Source organism: Zingiber officinale, chromosome 6B (assembly GCF_018446385.1).
Source record: "Zingiber officinale cultivar Zhangliang chromosome 6B, Zo_v1.1, whole genome shotgun sequence".
NCBI lineage: Eukaryota > Viridiplantae > Streptophyta > Magnoliopsida > Zingiberales > Zingiberaceae > Zingiber > Zingiber officinale.
Window position 1 is genome coordinate 38,168,166 of NC_055996.1, and position 16,095 is coordinate 38,184,260.

General features: G+C 35.8%; 1 protein-coding gene across 1 annotated transcript in view; it reads right to left on the reverse strand.

Annotated features, from left to right (window-relative positions):
• LOC121992365 overlaps positions 1-16,095 on the reverse strand; it is a 41,982-nt gene continuing 25,887 nt past the window's right edge. The window contains exons 5-6 of the mRNA XM_042546683.1: positions 383-442; positions 1-316 (exon numbers count right to left, since the gene is read on the reverse strand). Coding sequence (XP_042402617.1) covers positions 260-316; positions 383-442 — 117 coding nt within the window. The 3' untranslated portion in view covers positions 1-259. The remainder of the gene's footprint in view (positions 317-382; positions 443-16,095) is intronic.

Below are 16,095 nucleotides of genomic sequence, written 5' to 3' on the forward strand. Positions count from 1 at the left end.
TGAGAAGGCAATTCCATGGGCTGATTGATTACCCAACTATCAAATTTTCAAGCTTATTAGTGGTCAAGTTAATCAAGTTCTGAAAAAAAATAACTGCCCAAACTTGTACATTAAAATTTTGCATTTGATAAAATCGATTGCAAAGGGCTACTGAAACAGAGTTGTAGGTACTACATGAATCTGCAACACTTCTTTTTAAGCATTAATATATAGCACCCGAAGAGTGCAATACTCATGGCATTCACTCAGCAGTTAATTATCAGTGGCCATTATTGATGAATCGTCGAGCAGCTTCTGCACTTAACTCTTTGTTCACCTGGGACAGGAGAAATCAACAGACCACACAAGAACACATAATGATTCAAAACAAGAGAACACATACTAGTTTCTCATGGGCCATTCGAAATGCCTCACAGAACTTCTCGGCTCTTTTTGGCCCCACCTACATCATCAAGAAATATTTCAGTCTTCATTTAGTCATGCATGCGAGAAGTATTTGATAGTCATACAGATGGAAAGTACAATGCTCGAATGAAAAATCTAGGCATGGTAATTGACAAACTTGGATGTGATAATTAATAAAACCATCTTTTTGGTATGAAGAGATTTCCAGCAAAGACACTAGCCGCACACAATCTTAGATAATATAACAATTTCATTTCAGCTACTGTTTCCAGACGTGCAAGGCTATAACTTCTCAGCAATTTTCTCTCTACTATATTACGCCTGTAAAGCATGTCCAATTATGCAAGAAAACCTAACTATTCATCATCAGAATTAACACAAAAAATTTAGTAAAAGACTGACAAAAATGTGTACCTAGTCTATCTCCTTGAACTTGTGTTCTTTTAATGCTCTCTAAAATGCGTATGCTTGTTCTTTCACAGAATCCCAAGGCACATCCTGATTTGTAACGTCAAACAGCTACTTTATGTAATAGAAGTTGTAACCAAATTACATCTCTAGCTTTCCAGGTTGTCATGTAATGCTTGCCCAACTTAGATGTCACTAAATATGCCTAGGCCAGGTTTAGTATCATCAGCCATTCACTAGTCTATAAATTTGACCATGCAAAAGTGCAATGCAAGATACATCTTTTGGTTGAAAGGAGCAAACCAATGTATTGTTGTTATTAAGAGACAATTATTACATGATATATAGACTCAACATAATATCCTCTTAACTAAAACACAATGCAGGACTATATAAAACACCAGTAATTCAATAACTCTACATCTTACAACCCAAAAACTGTATCACTCCTGCTTAAGGTTACACTAGATCATAGAGCATAGAGATTATCTTTGTGCAACTTCTAACATAAATTAGAAATAGTCTCAACAGAAAGAGAACTAATAATGACACAATACTAATGACTATCATAGGAACAGGCACCAGACTAACCTTGAAAGAGTTGATGATTGGACAATGGTTGTTAAGAGATATCTTCAAATGGTGAAGTTGGTCATGATATAATTTTCTTAACTGATTTTGAGATTTGTAAAGATGAAAACAGAATGCAAAGTGAAATAGATAGATTAGGGTTCACATCTACTCTTAAAATGAGGAATTAATTTCATGAGTGCGACTGACTAAAGTCCATTATTTATTCTATAGCAGACAAGGATAGTCATAAGGAATCTGTGTAATTTAGCCTATACAAGAGAGATGATATTGGAGAAGAGTTGTAGAACAATCCATATTTTTTGCATTGTAACCAATGGAGGAATAATGAAAGTGAGTGAGACCAATCTATAGTTTTCTAATCATCTATTTTAATGGGCGAGAGGAGCCAAGAGAATTAATTGCTTGTCATTTTAATATGTAATGGAAAAAAATTGTCAATAACTAATTTTATCTCAAATCATGCACATAACTAAGTGAAAAGAAAAAAAAAAAATTGACTCATGAAATTTGAATCCTCACACTAGTGATAAAAAGAAGGAAAGAACCTTAAAATTGTAAACGAATCTCTTTTTTTTTATTATTATTTCCTCAAAATCTTTGGTAACCTTTTTCCGATTTTATAATGAATGTCATTTTTTTTCCTTTTCACATAAATATGCAACAGAAAATGAAGAGAAGGAATGAACCAACAAATACCAAAATGTAATGTGGTTTGGCAACCCTAGCTCCTACTCCACGGTCTATGATCCGTCAATGGATGACTCCTAAATCACCACTATGATTTCTCAACTTTTGGTGGAAAAACATCTTACAAGCTCTAGGAGTGATTACAAGTCAAGCACAAGATGAGAGAAAAGAGGTTACAATTAGGGCATGTTTGGTTGAAAGTTATTGTTGATAATCATGATTATCTACCAAGGTTATGTTATTTAATCATGTTTGGTTCAAGTAATGAGTGACTCCCAACTACGGCCTTAGACAAAAAGTTGAAGCACGTAAGTTAACTCCCTCGTCAAATTCGCCTTTAGTCTACTCGATCATTCAGTCAATTGATTTATTGATCATAAGCATTTTAATGGTCAAATCCATATATCTCAACGTTTTTTTAACACTCACCTCGCCAAGATTTATGCCTTTGCCTTAAAGCCCTCTCCCGTTAGATGCATATGATCCTTTGGCTCACTTTATGTGTCATCCTTCACATCTTCACCTACATATCCGACTCCTCCCGATCATACTCCAAATGCACCTTGATAATGTGTCTAAGTTAGGGTTGCTACACATCTTATATGTGTGTTAAGTTGCTCAAAATCTACCAGGTATAAAGGTTGCTTTGGCGTGGCTAAGGTCTGTAAGCTTGGAGAAGGATACCGTGGGCATCCAAGGGACCGCAATACGAGGACCATTGAGATCAGAAGATGGCACAAGCATTTGGGGGTCAGTTGGACAAGGAACATTGAGGCAATGTAGAGACAAGGAGGTGGACTGCATAAAGGATGGACTCGGTACATTCGATGGACGTGAGAAGACCTCAAGGTTTGGAGAAACTCCACGAGAGTATGAGTGGAGTGGCTTGTATATAAGGGATGAGGGTAGATGGCAACTTAGGTGAACTCAACCTTAGATATGGTCGAAGTGAAGAACCAATTGACTCCATCCTAATACCAATAAACTAGTGGTTAAGAAAACCACACCCTAAGTGTTTCAGGGCTTTTATTGTTAATCAACTAATGGTTGTCGAAGTGTTTTGGGACTTTGTTGTTTTGTTGTTTGGTCAGTTTGCTATTAGTTTAATACACTAGGTTGGTTCTATTTTCAACAACAACAACCAAGTCTTATTCCACTAGATATGATCAATTATATGGATCCTTTTACGTCATTGAGCTCTATCTCCTACTATATCATAGTCTATACTTAAATAAATTTTATCTTGTTTTATTGTTACTAACCAATTTTTTTTTTATCTTCCTCTTTCTTGTTTGATATACGTGTTTATCATAGTTTCACATCACCTAACTAGAACATTTACTGGTCGTCTAAGTACATGTCCATACCATCTTAAACGTCTCTCTGAATTTTCCCTCAATAGATATAACTCTGACTTTCTCTTTAATGCTCTCATTTCTTATTTTGTCCATCCTCGTATGTTCACACATCCACCTTAACATTCTCATCCCTGCAACTCTCATTTTTTGCACATATACTCGAATCATTGCCTAACAATCATCTCCATATAACATAGCAGGTCTAACTGTAATTTTATAAAACTTGCCTTTAAGTTTTAGAAGTGCTTTACAATCACATAAAATACCCGACGCTCTCCTTTATTTTAACCATTCTGCTTGTCTTCTATGTAAGACATCTCCTTCAATCTCTCCATCATTTTGTAAAAATAATTCTAAATATTTAAAGCTCTCACTTTCAAGTAACTCGTCATTTCCTATCTTAACAATTGTCTCATTACGTCTAATATATTGTTAAACTTAAATTCCATATATTCTGTCTTTATTTTACTAAGCCTAAAAATTTTCTCTTCTAGTGTTTTCCGTCCAAATTCTAGTTTAGCATTTACTCATTGATATGTTTTATCTACCAAAACAATATCATCTGCAAATAACATACACCACGGTATTGTGTCTTGAATGTGTGCAATGAGTTCGTCCATAATTAGTGTAAAAAGATAGGACCTTAGAGTTGATTATCAATGTAACCCTACCTTTACAACAATAGCAACAACCAAGTCTTTTCCCACTAGGTAATGTAACCCTACCTTTATTAAAAATAATTCGCTTACTCCGCTTAAAGTCTTTACTCTTGTCATTACATTCTCGTATATATCCTTAATTAGTTCAATATATATTACGCTAACACCTTCATTTCTAGAATTCTCCATATAATTTCTCATAGGACTCTATCATAAGTAAATGAATATCATGTCTAGATCTTGTTTTTGCTTCCGATATTTTTCAATTAGTTGTCTAAGATGTATAGTTTCTATTATCGACCTTCTAGGCATGAACCCAAATTGATTTTTGATCTCGTGGTCTCCTTCCTTAATCATTTCTTTATTATTTTTTTCAAAGTTTCATGGTATGACTCATTAGTTTAATACCCCTCTAGTTTACACAATTTTGTACGTCTCCATTGTTCTTATATAAGGGAACTAGAGTGTTTATCCTTAATTGACCAGGTATTTTTTTATTTTCAATATCATGTTAAATAATTTCGTAAGATATTCAATACCTTATTTCTCTAGTCACTTCCATGCCCCTATCGAAATATCGTTGGACTAATATCGTCCAGTCCAACGGCTTTTCCATTATGCATCCTATTTAAAACTTGTTCTACTTTTAAAGTTTGAACTCTACAATTAAAATTAAAATTTCTATACTCATTTGACCTACTTAAATTACCTAAGTTAAGAAACCTTCATTAAAAAGTTGATGAAAATACCTCTTCCACCACTCTTTTATTTCTCCATCGTTTACTAGTACTGTATTACATTCATCTTTAATGCATCTTATTTGGATAAAATCTCTTGTCTTCCTTTCTCTCACTTTAGCTATTTTATAAACATCTCTTTCCCCTTCTTTTGTATCCAATTTTTGATATAATCGTTCAAAAGATTCATTTTTTGCTTCATTCACTACTTTCTTACCCTCTTTCTTAGCTATTGTATATTTTTTTTTAAGTTTTCTTCGTTCTTACAAATATATAATTTCTTATAAATTTTTTGTTTTTCCTTTACTTTCTCATTCCACTACCAAGATTCTTTACTTAGTGGTGCATGTCCCTTTGACTCAGAATACACTCTTAACTACTATATTCAACTTTAATATCATCTTATCTCATATCGTATTAGAGTCATCGTATATTTCACCTAATGTTTGTACTTCTACCTTCTCCTTAAATATATTTTGCTTCCCATTCTTTAACTTCCACCTCTTCCATTTACTAGAAACTCTCTATCTTTTTATTCATTTCTCTCTTTAATCTAGAATTAAGCACCTCTTCTATATCAAAAATTGTCCACTCTTCCCTTATCAAGAATTATCAACCTCGTACCTTTATGAACAATTATCCACCTCTTCTCTTTATCATCAATAATGAACCTCTTCTGTTTATAAACGATTTACCAAAACTGTTCACCTCTTCTTTTTCAAAGAGGTTGTGCACTTTCTCTTTACCAAGGTTGTATGTAATGTCTATCGACAAAGCATCCTAGTCAACAAATATGTTATAGAGTAGCAATTAGATACATCATATTATAACTTAAATTTTAGTTTGTGTCATTTTAGTTCTTAAAACTTTTTGTATTTTAAATTACATAGAAACTAGCATAGAAACATAACTTTTTCTCAAATTAGTTATTGAATATTGAAAATTTTGAATTGATTTTCTTCAGCATCATTTTGTTACATAACATTATGAAAATCCTCAAACCCCTATTTTGACCTTAACAACTTCCAAGATTAGCATCATTTTCTCACATGACATTATTAAAACCCACAAACCCCTATTTTAACTTAAGAACTTCCAAGACCCTGAGACAAAAAAACGTCATTAATTAACGTTGATACCATTTATAAAAATATCATGTCGTGCCAGTCAGCGCCGACACATAATCACAACCCCATGACAAACTCGTGAGGTCGCAAAGGCAACCGCGAGAACACATCATGTTTTTTTTATTTTTTTTCATTTCCACTTTTTATTTTAGAAAATGAATTTCAATTCCTTTCCCTATTCCTTTCCCTCTTAATTTTTTTTTCTTCTTCATCTGTTATTGTTTTCCTCGACCTCATCTATTGAGAAAAGATTTGGTTGTTGTTATTGTTGTTGTATCTGTTATTGTTTTCCTTGAAGATTGTTATTTTTTTCCCTCCATCTATCCACAAGAATAAACAAAAAAAAAAGCCTCTATGGATAGTTAATGTTTTTCCCTCTATCCGCCCACAAGGTTAAAAACAGAAAACTCTTAAAAGATGATCAATTTTTTTTCCTCCATCTGTCCACAGCATATGCAGAGAGAAAAAAAACTCTTTAAGATGGAAAATATACATTACTAAAAAAATTAAATATAATATAATTTTTAACTGTATAAAATATAAGATTATGAATTAAATTATTATATATATAAATTTAGTTTAATTTTAAAGTAATAAAATAAATCCAATTAAACCTACGTGATATTGTCATGTCTACTTATTGGACTTGAGCTAACCCTAAATTGACTTTTATTTCATAAGCATCAAATATTTCACAAGATAATATCAAAAACTATTCAACATCTCAAATATATCTCAATAATAAATCTTTATAACAATCAAATATTAAATAAAATATTTTTAATTAATATATTTATATTTAAAAAAAAAACTCCACCCATGATGATCGATCATGGCCGGTCCCAAGCCCGGATAAAGGAGGAGGGTTACGTTAGGTTGCCAGCCAACGTCAAAATTATGACAAATATTCAATAAATAGATCCATTAAACTATTGTGCTAATGCTAGGTTGTTCCCCGGAAGGAACGCGTTGCAGGGTCCGACTGCAACGTCTCGACAAGGACCACTACATCTCCAGAACTCGTGTGTAGTGCTAAATATGCAAGATTTCGTATTACAGGTCCGACTATAACGTCTCAGCAAGGACCGCTACATCTCCATGAAAACTTGGGTGTAGTGTTAAATAGGCAAGAATTCTCACACCATAGGTTGGATAAGAACAAATATGATAGAAAAACTAATAATCTAAGATTTGGAACATAGAACATAGAAACTCTCACTGGTAAATCAATGGAGATAATAGATATAATTAGGACAAGAATTAGTATTTTGTGTGTACAAGAGACAAAATGGACAGGCAAGAAGGCAAAGATGATAGAAAACTCGGGTTTTAAGTTATAGTACACTGGACAGAGTAAAGCAAGAAATGGAGTGAGTATTATTGTGCATAGTTTGTTAAAAGATAAAGTTGTAGGAGTAGTTAGAAAATGAGATAGAATTATAATCCTTAGATAATAGTGGTGAAAGAAACTATGAACATAATTAGTGTATATGCACCACAGGTAGGATTAAATGAAACTACCAAATCAAGGTTTTGAGAGGACTTAAATGAAATATTATAAAATATTCCACCAAATGAAATGATTTTAATAGGAGGTGATCTAAATGAGCATGTTGGAATGAAAAATAAAAAATATGATAGAGTACATGGGAGTTATGGGTTTGGAGCGAGGAATGAGGAAGGGAAAACTATATTAGATTTTGCGACAGCATATGACCTTATATTAGCTAATACGTTTTATAAGAAAAGTGAAGAACACTTAGTCACATTCAAAAGTCGGAATAATAAATCGCAAATTGACTTTCTTATGGTTAGGAAGAAGGATAGAAAGATTTGTAACGATTGCAAAGTCATCTTTGGAGAAAGCTTAACTACCCAATATAGGTTAATAATGTTGGATATACGCCTCAAACATGGTATCAATAGAAAGAAAATATATACGATTCCTAGAATTAAATGGTGGAAGTTAATGGATGGGAAGCAAAATATATTTAAGGAGAAGGTAGAAGTTCAAGCATTAGGTGAAATGTACGATCACTCTAATACAACATAGGATAAAATGGTATCAAAGTTGAAAATAGCAGCTAAGAGTGTACTCGGTGAGTCAAAGGGGCATGTACCACTAGGTAAAGAATCTTGGTGGTGGAATGAGAAAGTACAAGAGAAAGTGAAGGAAAAACAAATAATTTATAAGTAATTATATATTTGTAAGAACGAGAAAAAACTTTAAAAAATATATACAATAGCCAAGAAAAAGGTTAAGAAAGTAGTGAATGAAACAAAAAATGAAACTTTTGAATGATTATATCAAAAATTGGATACAAAAGAAGGGGAAAGATACATTTATAGAATAGCTAAAGTGAGAGAAAGGAAAACAAGAGATCTTAGCCAAATAAAATGTATTAAAGATAAATGTAATAGGGTATTAGTAAACGATGGAAAAATAAAAGAGCGGTGGAAGAGGTATTTTCATCAACTTTTTAATGAAGGTTTAGATGACCAACTTAGGTAATTTAAATAGGTCAAATGAGCATAGAAATTTTAATTTTTATCGAAGAATTCAAACTTCAGAAATAAAACAAACTTTAAATGAGATGCGCAATGAAAAAGTCATTGGACCAGATGATATTCCGATAGAGGTATGGAAGTGCTTAGGGAAACAAGGGATTGAATGACTTATAAAATTATTTAACATGATATTAAAAACGAAAACAAAGTCTGATCAATGGAACATAAGTACTCTAGTTCCCTTATATAAAAACAAGGGAGACGTACAAAATTGTGCAAACTATAGAGGTATTAAACTAATGAGTCATACTATGAAACTTTAGAAAAAAAAAATCAATTTAGGTTCATGCCTGAAAGGTCGACAATAGAAGTTATACATCTTCTTAGACAATTAATTAAAAAATATCGGGAGCAAAAACAAGATCTACACATGGTATTCATTGACTTAGAAAAACTTATGATAGAGTCACAAGAGAAATTATATAGAGAATTTTAGAAAAGAGATGTGTTAGCGTAACATATATTGAACTAATTAAGGATATGTATGAGGATGTAACGACCAGAGTAAAGACTTCAGACAGAAGAACTGAAATATTTCCAATAAAGACATGGTTATATCAAGGATCAACTCTAAGTCTCTATCTTTTTACACTAATTATAGACGAACTCACTATGCACATTCAAGACACAGTACCGTGGTGCATGTTGTTTGTAGATGATATTATTTTGGGTGATGAAACACGTGAAGGAGTAAATGTTAAACTAGAATCTTGGAGAGAAACACTAGAAGGGAAAGGTTTTAAGATTAGTAGATTAAAGACAGAATATATGGAATTTAAGTTTAGCAATATTAGAAGTAATGAAACAATTATAAAGATGGGAGAGGACGAGTTGCCCGAAACTGAGAGATTTAAATATTTAGGATCATGTTTGCAAAACGATGGAGGAATTGAGAGAGATGTCTTACATAGAATACAAGCAGGATGGGTGAAATGGAGGAGAGCGTCGAGTGTTTTATGTGACCGTAAAGTACCTCTTAAACTTAAAGGTAAGTTCTATAAAACCGGAATTAGACCTGCTATGTTATATAGAATGTTAGATTTGGGGGGGCCGCATCGTAAGTGACGGAAATAATTATTATACATTGTATTTAAATGCCGCATGGTTAAGACGAGGGGAGAGGAGGCAGAAGGTGCCTACAAGCAAGTGGACGGAGCCGATGACAGAGTTGGGGTCTTGGAGAGGTTTTAGCCGCCAAAGGAGTAGAACTCGATAGACACGACCAAGTGTCAAAGGAGTATAAATCAAGTAAAAATAGAGTAAACGACTTGAACGCTCGACCCGTAAAAGATTCACAATCCACCTAATGGAAAAATCATGTCAATTTGGTTATAATTTATGAATATATAAAAACTTCAAAATCTTCTTTATGCGCGAACTAAATGCTATAATTTAAACAAACTTATTTTATTGCTCGTCTATTATAATAGAATATTCTTTTGAACCTTCTATTAAATAAATGTTGATACTCATTTCTTATAAGAAAGTTTAAATCTCAAGTTGTGTTGAAGTTTCAATCTTTAATGGTATTGTATCATGTAATATCGATACTATTTTGATACTTAGTTGCTTGAATTATTAATAATACATATATAATTTTTAATTAATTTGTTAATGTAATTGACTATTTACTTGATAATTAATTATATTATTAATGCATGATTAGTATTTTGTTTATTTAGTTGATTAATTTAATCACCTTGGATTTTAGTTTTTAAAACTATTTATAATAATTTACTTTAAATTTTTATCTTTAAATACTTGTAAATTATACTTTTCCATTTTATGATAATTTATACGAATATTTTATCAACTTTTATAGGTGGAACACCAGAATGAGCCATGAGAAATGTGACAATTTTCTAACCTTCCAGAAATACGTTTTACATTCAAATTTTCTAACATTGATGCAATTTAAGATTTGAAGGCATCAGAAACTTTGTTATGATGTAATTTTGTATGAAATACAAATATATGACTTTATGTAATTAGGTAAAATTTATTTATGAGCATTTAAAATGAAGTTTGAGTATTAAATGTCATTTTTTTATATATAGTATGATAAAGCTCTAAATAAAAAAAATTATTGGATATATTGAAATAATTTAATATTCTATCATTTAATATCTATTCAGTTTTGTTTGATCTACATAATTATAGTACTTAGAGTGAATGAAAAATAAAGATAACTAAATTTTTTAAACTTTAACACCTTAAATATTATATTTTAAACTAGATTTTATAATTTATAATTAAATTTACAATTTTATAATTATGAAGTTTTAAAAACTTAAATATATGAAGCCCGATTCGATTCTGACTTGTTGAACTAAACTTGAAATTTTCATATTTAAGATTTTTTTATAAAAATCGTATTTAAATTTAAAAAGTTTTTTAAAAAAATAATCTTGTCAAATTTATTCGTTTAATGATTGTAATTGCAATCATAAATATTCAAATATTGAAAATAATGAAAAAATAAATAAATAATTTTGTAATTTAATTAAATAAATTTTTATTTAATTGGCTTGATGTGGGAGTAGAGATGGAGCAAACATGGAGAGGGAAAATTATCCTTTTTTTTTCCCTTTTAGGGTCTCTTTCGCCCAAGAGGAAAGCGTCTCTCTCACCGCCTTAGCTTGCGACGAATCCAACCTCATGTGAACTCTCCTTTTCTCACCCATCTTCGCTGGCTATCCATCGACCCCTCTTCGCATGCCGCCTTCACCGGATCTCTACCGACCCTCTCTTGGCATGTCATCTTCGCCAGCTCTTCATCGCCCCCTCTTGGCACGCCGCCTTCACCGCCATCACTATCGCCGACTCTTGATATGTGCCTGCCACTTCTGTTGTTGCGTGCACCCTTGTCGTGCTCTGCCTTCGAGTCATCCGACCTCCGAGCATTCGCTGTCGCCCATGTCGTGCTCTACCATGTCATGCTCCGCGGAGCCTCCGCCTTTCAAAGCCCTCCGACCTCCGAGATGGATGACATCGGAAAACTCCCTGCCATGACCCCGATGGATTTCAACAAGCACGTCGCCGCCACACTACAAGAGTAAAAGAACTGAATTTCTTAGGCGCCATTCTTGTTCAAACCTTGCGCTATTAGCCCAGAGGTCTTCGTCCCAGCACGATCCTTACTTTCCAGATCCTCGATCGGCAACTTGGTTTCTTATTCTTTTATCTCCCTGACTCCGCAAGCATTCAGGAGTCAAGGGATCGAGCCTATTATATTCTTCTCTCCCCAACTCTGCATATGCCTGTGAGTTGAGGGATCGAGCTTATTATATTCTCTCCCTGACTCAGCAGACACTTGGGAGTCGAGGGATCGTGTCTATTATATTCTCTCCCCGACTCCGCAGACGCTTAAGAGTCTCGGGATCGAGCTTATTATACCCCCTCCCTCCCTCCCTCCCTCCCTCCCTCCTTCCTCAGTTAGGGTTAAGCACATTGATATCCTCTGATCTTGGATCAGAGCATCCATCAATAATTGTCCTATTCAGAGCTCAACCTCTACCAACTTGGACATAGTCAAAATCGAGCACTTATACTATCCCCGGATCTTGGATCATCAGCGTTGATCAATAATTGTCCTTTCAAAGTTCAACCTCTTCTGACTCGGATATAGTTGGGACCGAGCACTTATACTATCCCGCTCTCAGATTAAATGTCCTTTTAAGGGTCCAACCTCGCCCCTTAGTCAAGGTCGAGCAAATGTATATCTCCAATGATTTCTCCATCATAATTCTCCCGCGACTTATCAATCGACAACTTCTCAATCAGACTCTCCAACGCCTTCTCGGTCGAAACTCTCTAACAACTCTCCAATCATATCTCTAACGACTTCTCAGTTGATCAAACGCATATCTCCAATGATTTCTCCATCAGTGACTTCTCAATGGGATCTCCAACGACTTCTTAGTCGGATCTCTAATAACTTCTCAGTCAGATCTCCAACGACTCCTCGGTCGGAAGGAACTCAACCTTACAACAGACTCGGGGCCCCTAGCCACGCGCTAGTGAGATAGCCTTATGAGAGCCTCTAGTCCTGCACTAGCGAGACAACCTTAGGACAGGCTTAGAGCGCCTATCCCCACGTTAGTGATTTAGTTTACGATAAGTTCGAAGCCCCTAGCACCACGTTAGTGATTCGCCTTACAACAAGCTCAAAAATTCTTTTCCCAGCTCCTCAAGACACTCAATCTTACGTTAGGCTCGGAGCCCCTAGCCCCGCGTTAGCGAGACAGCCTTACGACAGGCCAAGAGTTTACATTCCCGACTCCTCAAAGCCCCTATCCCCGCGCTAGTGATTGGTGCGACAAGCTCAGAGCCCCTAGCACCATGCTAGTGATTCGCCTTACAACAAGCTCAAAAATTCTTTTCCTAACTACTCAGACTGAAGACACTCAATCTTACGACAGACTCGGAGCCCCTAGCCCCGTGTTAGCGAGACAACCTTATGGCAGGCCAAGAGTTTCCATTCCCGATTCCTCAATTGAAAGATACTTAGCCTTACGACTAGCTCGGAGCCCCTAGCCAGCGCTAGTGAGACAGCCTTGCGACAGGCTAGGAACCTCTAGCACAGCGCTAGTGATTCGCCTTACAACAAACTCGAAGCCCCTAACCCCACGCTAGTGATTCTTTTTCCATTCCCGAGATCTCGAAGACACATATACCTTACGACAGGATCGGAACCCCTAGCCCCATGCTAACGATTCGCCTTACGACAGGCCCGGAGACTCTTTCCCAACTCCTTAGTTGGAAGCCACTCAGCCTTACAACACGCTCGAAGCTACGTGCTAGCAATTCACCTTACGATAGACCCGGAGACTATAGTTATGACTCAGTCAAAAAAGCTAAGCCTTACAACAGGCTCGGAGCCCCTAGCACTATGTTAGTCCTTTTCTCATGCCATCTTCACCAACTCTCCGTCGCCCCCTCATGGCACACTGCCTTCGATAGATCTCTACCACCCACCCACCCACCCCCCCCTTCTTGGCACGCCATCTTAACCAGCCCCCCGCCCCACCTCTTGTCACTTCGTTTTCGCCAGCTTTCTACCTTCCCCCTCTTAGCACAACGCCTTCACCAGATCTCCACCACTGTTGATGCTTCTTTGCACACGCCCGCCACTACCGTTGTCGCTACTTCGACTGTCGTACGCACCCCTGCGGTGATCTGCCTTCGAGCCCTCCGGCCTCCGAGCACTCGCTACCGCCCATGTCATGCTCCGCCTCCTGAAGCCCTCCGGCCTCTGAGCCCTTGCCGTCGCGCTACCGCACGCCACCTCTAAAGCCCTCCAAGCCCTCGCTCTTGCGTGCACCCCTACCGTGCCCTGTTTCCAAGCCCTTTGACCTCTAAGCACTCACTGTCGCCCATGTCATGCTCCATGTCCAAGAGCTCTCCGGCCTCTGAGCCCTCGTTGCCGCCCCGTTGATCCAGCGCTTCATTCAGCCCTGCCAATATCGATCTTAGTTTGGCTCTACCGACCCAGATCCAAAGCTCTACTCAACCATGCTGATTAAATGTTCTGCTCATCTTCAATCGGTTCACCTGACTCCAGAGGCTCAGCTTCCCGATCCAAAGCCCTACTCATCCCCATTTCGCCCCTTCGACGCCTCTCCCAGGCCCAAATATCTAGCTACTCAAATAGCACGTGGACTGAATAGCATGGTTGATATAGCGTGATCCCACGAGATCTCCTACGATACCATATATAGGTGATGTTGCCCTCTGATATGACGATGGCATATCTTCCTTACTGGATGTGACATCCTATCATAAGCACAGATATGACATCCCACTCCTTCATGTTATAAAAAGGGTCCACCCTCATGAGCTAAGGTGCACAGACATCGTTACATAAAAATGGGGACACATTTATTTCCATTATTCTACTATGTTTCTCTCCATTCTCCCCCGTCGGAGACTGTCTTGAGCGTCAAAGTGGATGAGCCAAGCTACCCAGGCCTCTATTCTAAAACCCCCTCCAACACTGTTTTACTCCTCGCAGGCTTTCCAGGCGATTTAGCCCTTCCTGTAAGCTCGGCAACTTCCTTCTATCCAATAGCCACCTTCCTCCAAGTCATGGCGACTTAGTCAATATCAACAACACCTCACCGACTTGTTCGTTGAAGGTCTCGAAGGAAGAAGACATGTCAAACCCTATCTATTTGTTAATGTTCAAATTAAATATGAGAAAATACATTAAAAAAAGCCAAGACACTATGTCATCAAAATATAGTTTTTTTATTACTTACTGCTATGCCTATAAATACCCTCTCTGAAGTTAGATATCAAAGTTTATCCTATTTAAATTTAGTTTTTAAATTATTTTTTAAAAACTAGGTAAATAACTAAGATAAGTGATTGATATAAGTTTATCAAGTACATATAATTATTAAGATCAAATGAGCTCGTGTGTTTGGATTTATTTTGGTCTGGTATATAGGATAGTGAGGTTCAAACGTATTCAATTAAAATTGTTATATTTTAGACCGTTAGAACTTAGTTATTTAATTACATCATTCAATTTTGACACTTCTTCCCATCAAGCCCCACATGTTTGTCATCTCACGATTACATACAACTACTTGTTGCCTATTGCAGCTCGTTCTGTTGCAGGGATACGGGTACGAATATCGTATCAGACACGACACGGATATGGCAATATGGAAAATTTTAAAAATGCAAGGCATGATACAACGATTATTAAAAAATATAAAAATATTATATATATATATATAGTATTAAAAATTAAAAATCCTAAAATAGAAAATCATATTACATCAATCATAATATCCATTACAAATAAAAAAATAAACATAACAAAAATATAAAATACCAAATCTATCTTAAATAAAAAAAAATCAAACATCTATATCGGTCTCATCACCAACACCGCATTCAACAGTAAATAAGATTGATTCAGGTTCATCAAGAGACAATTGGCAATTTCAAGGACAACAGCACCCTCCATGTCCATGGAATCAAATCCATCTGCTCCAATATCCCACATCTTACTTTCTCCTTCACTGTAATGTGGACTCCTAGATAAAAGATGAAGATTATAATGAACATATACCAAATCTTTCGCTCTTTATGGTATTATCTTGTTCCTCCTCAATGAGTGTATGAAACTATATGTGCTTTACCAACATCCTATCGTACAATATTTTTCTCTTGGCATACCAAATTAAAGAAGTATTATACTGTTATTCCATTGCAAAATAGGCTACATATTTTAATTTTCTACTAAAAACGATAATTAAGAAGAAAAAATAGATTTTGGAAGGCAGCGATTTCAGAAATTCTGAGCAATTGATATCAAAAGAAGAAATAAAAACAGTAAACTTGCCAAAAACAGGAGAGTGGAGGGCAGCGGTGGGAAAGGGAAGCAGTAGGTCCGGCAACACAAAGGGAAGTAATAGCATGCAGCAGGTCCGGCGGCGCAGTCCTTTGTCAACGGCAGAAACAAAAAGGGGCTGCCCTTTTGTTTGTTCTTCGGTAGGAGGTGTTTGTTCGGTGGAAGGAGAAGGGGAAAGAATCGGGA